At 54.3% G+C, this 6,329-nt stretch overlaps 1 protein-coding gene across 1 annotated transcript in view; it reads left to right on the plus strand.

Annotated features, from left to right (window-relative positions):
* The window catches only part of ITGA3 (integrin subunit alpha 3), a 67,718-nt gene extending 66,309 nt beyond the window's left edge, over positions 1 to 1,409 (plus strand). The window contains exon 28 of the mRNA XM_027767347.1: positions 89 to 1,409. Coding sequence (XP_027623148.1) covers positions 89 to 244 — 156 coding nt within the window. The 3' untranslated portion in view covers positions 245 to 1,409. The remainder of the gene's footprint in view (positions 1 to 88) is intronic.
* The last annotated feature ends 4,920 nt before the right edge of the window (positions 1,410 to 6,329 follow it).

Below are 6,329 nucleotides of genomic sequence, written 5' to 3' on the forward strand. Positions count from 1 at the left end.
ATGCGAAGCGCGGTGAAGAGTGCTGGCACATCATCCCACTGGCTGGAATGCTGGACGCTGACACCCTCTCTTCTCCCCCTCACTCCAGTGTGACTTCTTCAAGCGGACCCGCTACTACCGCATCATGCCCAAGTACCATGCGGTGCGGATCCGGGAGGAGGAGCGCTACCCGCCTCCAGGAAGCACCACGCCCACCAAGAAGCACTGGGTGACCAGCTGGCAGACTCGGGACAGATACTACTGACACCTCCTTGACCTCACACCCTCCTCCCCCAGTGTCCCCTTTCTTCCTATTTATCATAAGTTTTGCCTCTGACAGTCCACAGAGGCCACTGCCTTTGGCTGGCACCAGCAGGCTCCCACACCACCTCTTCAAGCGCATGCATGTGCCAGCTGTCTGTGGGCATCTCTCCACAGCAAGGCTGAGCACGCTGCAGCCTGTGCCGGGACCCCCGCAGGGCCCGCAGCTCACGGACTGTGCCGTGCACCACAGATGATGTGTGGACACCCACATCCCAGCCTCTGTTGTGCCAGACTAAGCCAGGAGGCCTCCACTGGAGGCTGGAGGATGATGACACCTCCCCCTTCACACTGGATCCATCTCGAACTGTAGTCACTGAATTGACTTTGCTGTGACAATGAAACTACTGACAGGGAGCCGCCCACTGGGCCCGCCTACAGTTCCCTAGCGCCATGCCAGAGAGCTGTGGTCCTGCCACAGGAGGCATTTGCAGGACCTGGCCTGCTCAGGCCCAAGAGCAAATGAACTATTCTAGCAAGCAGGCTGGCTCTCCAGAACAGCTTCTGTGGATCTCTGTGAAGCCTCCCTCCTTGGCCACAGACTGAACTCACAGGGGACATAGCCTGAAGGAACAGAGACAAAGCCCTAGACAGCCTGCCACGCCATGCCAGGGCTGCCCTGGCAGCATGGTGGGGCCTTCCACAGAGAAGAGGGAGCCATGCTACGCCAAGCAGACAGTGGAAGGAGACGGAGGAGCCACCGCTTCTGACCCATACCACTGTCCAGGTCTTAGAGGAGCCTGGAGACATTCTAGAAGACCAGGAGGGAGCGACACTTGAATGTAGAACAGGGAGGGAGGCCCGTCCCTGCCCCATCCAGCAGACCCGACCCAGCCCCCACTGACCTGGGTTGGGGGCCTTTGGGTGCAGTTCATGGCCCTCCTCGGCTTTCAGGGCCAACCTGGCTCTGCTCCCTGCCCCATGGACTGCACCCTGAGGCCCCTTCTAGAAGTGGAGGCTAGTTCCAGAAAACCTTCCCTGAGCCCTGCCTGTTGGCAGGAGCACTCCCAGCCCCACCCCTTCCACGGTACTGTACTGTACAGGGGATGCCTCCCCCTCCTCGTGCCTTCTGTATATACAGGCTTCCCATGGCAACCAATAAACAGCTCCCGGTTTGTACCTGCTGCGTCTGCCTCCCTCCACCCCTCCCCTCACCGAGCTGCATGGATGATGACGCAAAGACCCCTGGGCGGGCAGTTGGGTGCTGGCGTCTTGAGGGTGGAGAGTGAAGGTCTGTGGAGGAGATAGCAGCCCCTGCTCTCAGAGATGCCCCATCCAAGGGTGGTCAGAGACACATAATGGAAACCTAGAATGCAGGAAAAGGACAACGACCTGAGCAGACCAGATGGAATCCAAAAGGGCTTCTTGGAGGACAGTGTGCTGGCCCTGGGAGGAAGAAGAAGGGCTGCAGGGGCAGGGGAAGGGTGGGGACAGGCAGAAAAGGAGAAGCGCCGCAGGGGCAGGGGAAGGGTGGGGACAGGCAGAAGGCACCTTGCTGTAGGACTAGTCCTGGTGACAGTGGAGGAGGCTGGGTGTGTAAAGGCAGAGGGACCAGTGCCCTCAGCCAGCCGCCCGATTCAGATCAAGCCACGGTTTTTGGCCTCAGTTTCCACACCGACACTCCTAAATACCATGATGATGAGATCGAAGGTGAGGCAGTGACCCAGGGTTTCAAAGACTGAAAGGTCAGTGTCTACTCCCCAGCCTCTGGGCAGGATTCCCTGGAGGCCTAGTGGTTTGGAAGCTCCTGAGGGGGTTTCGGTACTGAGCTTACGTGGCACTGAGATACGTGGCCACGTGGCCACATCACTGGGATCTAGCCCGTTGCATCCCTCCACTTCCTGGGGTTTCTGGAGTAGCTTCCTCCTCTGCACCAGCTTCTCCGCCAACGCTGGCCTGGGGAACAGGCTGTTTTCTTTGTGACTTCTTTGACCTAAATTGTGACACAGGTCCTTCTGTTAATTTTCCCTGAGGCTGTGACCTCGAGACTTCACTGAAGGCTGGAAATGACTACCCAAGAAGCCTAGTGCAGGTCCAGATTTGGCTCCTCTCAGAGCCTGCAGACCAAGGCTTCTGGGGGGCTCCTCCTGACCTCTGCCTGGGGGTCTCCCAGCCCCCTCCCTGTGCCAGCTGTGTACCCTGCTCTCCCTCCGGATACTGTCCTGAGACCCAACTCTCTGGGAAACGACCCCTCTTCTTCTGGGCTGGGATTTGCCCCTTCCCAGGATGATTGGCAGTGGAATGTTAATTCTCCCAAAGCCCCCATCACTGACTCAGAACTGTCAATCTCTCAGAACTCAATGATCAATGACTGGGGAACCCCACTTTTACCAAGAGTCTGGGATGCACTTTGGGACGAACACCACAGGTGGGTGGTCCAAGCCCAGCTCAGGCTGAACACAGCTCAGCCCAGTTCAGTGCTGTTCTTAGAGCCACCTCCTGCTAAGATGAAGTGGGCTTCAGAGGCTCAGCCCCTACACTCCTGAGAGCTGCTGCTCAGATGAGAGCAGACACACACACATACACAGGAGACTAAGAAGTCAGGACTAATGCAGCTACATGTCATGAAAGAAGTGTCACTGGTAGAAATACAGCAAAGCCCACTATAAAAGGACCCTCCGCTGGGACCAGCAGGTGGCGTAATGGCTATGTCGCTGGACTCCCACGAAGTCGACCGCGGTTGGAGTCCCGGACCTGGTGATTTAAACTCATGCCGGGTGTATGTGCGTGCATGCTCAAGATCCAGAGAGAAGAATGGAGGAGAAGGGACTGCAGCATGGCCATCCTCCCTGAAGGTGGGATAGGGTGATTTCTCACTTTCTGTCTGTCTCTCTCTGTCTTTCTGGCGAGTGCATGCGCCCTATAATTGGTCCCCATGGTAAAAAAATCGGAAAAAAAAAAAAAAAAAAAAAAAAAAAAAAAAAAAAAAAAAAAAAGACCATCTGCAACACCGAGCTCCTTAGAGCTGCAGCACCTCCAAAGTCTGTTCTAGAAGAGGGTCGCAGCTCTTCCCTCACTGATAAAAGATTCATTAAGGTGATTCTTCCCCTTCTGGATACATGGTGGGAGAGCATTTCCTGGGCCCTGCTTGTCGGATGAGGCCATGTGGCTAATTCTGGTCAATGAGTTGTGAGTTAGAGGAAAATTATTCACTGCCAGGTTGAAACGTTTTGTTGCTGGTGTGAAACCCTCTCAGTTCTTTTCTCTGCCTCTGTTGCCGTGGAAGCCTGTGTTGAGATAAAGCATCTGTCAACCTGAGTCCCTAAGAGCCCCCACCAATCCATGCCGTGCATATAGTGAGACATGTGGAGATCGGGGCTGTTCGTTGTTGTTACTGCAGCATCACCTAACCTAACCTGACTGATGCACTGCATCACACCGCACCAGTACCATCCTGCAGCAACCTCTGCAGAGGGAATTTCCATCTAAGTGCAGAGCCCACAAATGAAAATCCAGCTCTCGGGGGAGGATCATGGGAAATCTCATTCCCTCTCCTACACCTACAACCTCAGAGGTCATGACTTTATGTTACTTTTTTTTTTTTTTTTGCTATAGGACGCGTGCGTTCACCAGAAAGACAGAGAGAGAGACAGAGAGATAGAAAGCGAGAAATCACCCCCCCCGGGGGGATGGCCATGCCACAATCCCTTCTCCTCTATTCTCCTCTTGGGATCTTGGGCATGCATGCACATGTGCCTGGCGTGAGTTTAAGCCACCGGATCCAGGACTCGAACCATGGTCGACTACATGCGAGTCCGGCGACATAGCCATTACACTAACTGCTGGTCCCTCTGTTACTTTAATTTTTACAATAATAGTAACAGCTGTCATTTATTGCTAGGCACAAGGTTAGGCTTTTTCTTTTCTAAAGTTTATTTTGTTCATCTGAGAGCATGTGTAGGTGCACACAGGTGCGCATGTGGGAAAGAAACATTCTAGACAGGGGCCCATCATAACTTGACTCCCTTCCCCCAGCCCTCCAGCACCTCAGGATCACGGGCACGCATGCACTCAGGGTGTTTCAGGTCAACTCAGCATCCAAATCCATGGTGGCCATGTGGTTTCCAGCACTGCAGTTCAGAATACTACCACCTGCGCCCTGAGGCTGGGCTGGCTTTTTTATAGATAATGTGCATATATTCTTCCAGGCACTTGAAGACTACTCGCCAAGATCACCAGTCACTTCTTAATTATTAGCCCAGTAGAGGTTTGATGGTCCTCTCTGGCATCTGTGGCATGTCTCCCTGACTTCACCTTCCTTTCTCACCCTATCTTCCCAGGCACTGTGCCTGGTGCTGGAGAGGAAGCAGTGAATATGCCAGACACAAACTCTGCCCTCCTGGGGTTTAAAGTCTAGTGGTGAAGACGGGTGAGTCAGCAACGGCCACTCTGTGTGATAAGCGCTAACAGTGTGCTCATATCAGGAACTCTAAGGAACCCTTGGAGGGAGCTTGGGAGGGTCAGGGAGGGTTTCCAGGAGAAAGGGTTGACTAAGCAGCTTGGATCCAAAAAGTGGGTAGGTAAAGATGAGAAGAAAGGATGATGCAGACAGAAGACAGCATTTGCAATGGCTTACAGCTTAGCGGGCAGTTCAGGGAAGCAGATAGGTTTGGCTGGGAATCAAGCAGGGAAATGAAGAGAGAAGAGGCTGGAGAATTACCCCAAAGTTAATCATACAACAACTGGAAAGGCTCCAGTAAAAGTGGAGAGCCTGTGTGCAGGGAGGTAGGGAGGTCAGATTTGCAGTGAAGATCCCCGAATGTCCGTTTTCTTATCTACGAAATGGAGATAATAATAGTGCAATAGGTTTTTCTTGAGAATGGAGATAATGCACATAAACAGTGCCTAGCGCCTAGCTTATTAATCATTCTGCTAAGAGTCCCTTCCATGGCAAAGCCTTGCTCTGCACTGGCTACAGACACATTCTGCTGTAATTATTGAGTCATCTCTCAAACTGAGAAACGAAATGATCCGTGGAAAAGGCCTAGTCTTGAGCCTTTCTGTGCTTTCTGTTTCTAGCACATGTGAGGCGCTCGGTAAGAGCCGGACTGAGACTGAACCAACGAAGAGCAAAACATCCGAGTCGCGGTCCGGACCCAAACCCAGGCCCAGGATGGAACATACTATGTTCTACCACAAGAGGGCGCGCTGCGTTTCCTACCGGAGAGGCGGAGCCGCTCGCAGAGGGAGGGCTCCTTGGCCCCGGGACACGACACCTCCTGGACCTTTGTCTGAGGCCGCCGGGTGAAAAGAGGGTTGCTTCCTCGGATGATCGCGCTAGATGGCCCAGCCTTTATCTTCGGTCAGATGAGCTAGATAATTACAACGTGAAAGTCTTTCCAAAATTAGCAGTGAGGGTAGCTGCTGCCCCCCAACCCTCCCAACTAGATGAGAGGGTTTTGATTCTGGGTGCTTTTCAACTGGAAAAGCAAAACGCGGCCGTTTCCTGAGTCGCGTGAATCTTTGTGGAAGCCGGTGGGCTGCAAGTATATAGGACGGATTGGTGCAGGCTTGCGTCCTAGTTCGAATCTAGCACATCCCCGCATTTACAGTCTGGCCACTGTCATTCGTTCTAGGAACCCACAAGACCCTAAGAGAGAACAGGTACTGATCAGGACAGGTGACCCAGTTCCCTCCGGGAGGAAGGGGATTCGCTGAAGCTACCTGGACAATTCAGGGGAGGATGGGTTAAAGGAGCGGGCAAGTGGAGAAGGGAGGGAGCGACGAAAAGGCAGGAGCGGTAGAGGAAGGGAGAGGGCTGGCGGGCGTCTGGAGAGGAGGGGGTTAACCCGGGCCTCTCCGGGTGGAGGTGGCAAGGGAGGTGTGGGCACGGTGGAGGCGGGCTCTCAACGCGGCCTTCGAAAACAACCGTCCGCCGCGGCGAAGACCGGGTTAAGAGGGCGGGCCCCGGTGGAAGCCACGTGCCGGGGCGGCAGGCTGTTGGCTCTCCAGGAGTTGTTTGTGAGCGGCCATTGGCGACGTCGGGGCACCGCGATGAGCCGATTGGCTGGGTCCTGGAAGACCTGCCA

The sequence above is a fragment of the Tupaia chinensis genome, unplaced genomic scaffold, assembly GCF_000334495.1.
Source record: "Tupaia chinensis unplaced genomic scaffold, TupChi_1.0 Scaffold144171_2, whole genome shotgun sequence".
Taxonomy (NCBI): Eukaryota; Metazoa; Chordata; class Mammalia; order Scandentia; family Tupaiidae; genus Tupaia; species Tupaia belangeri.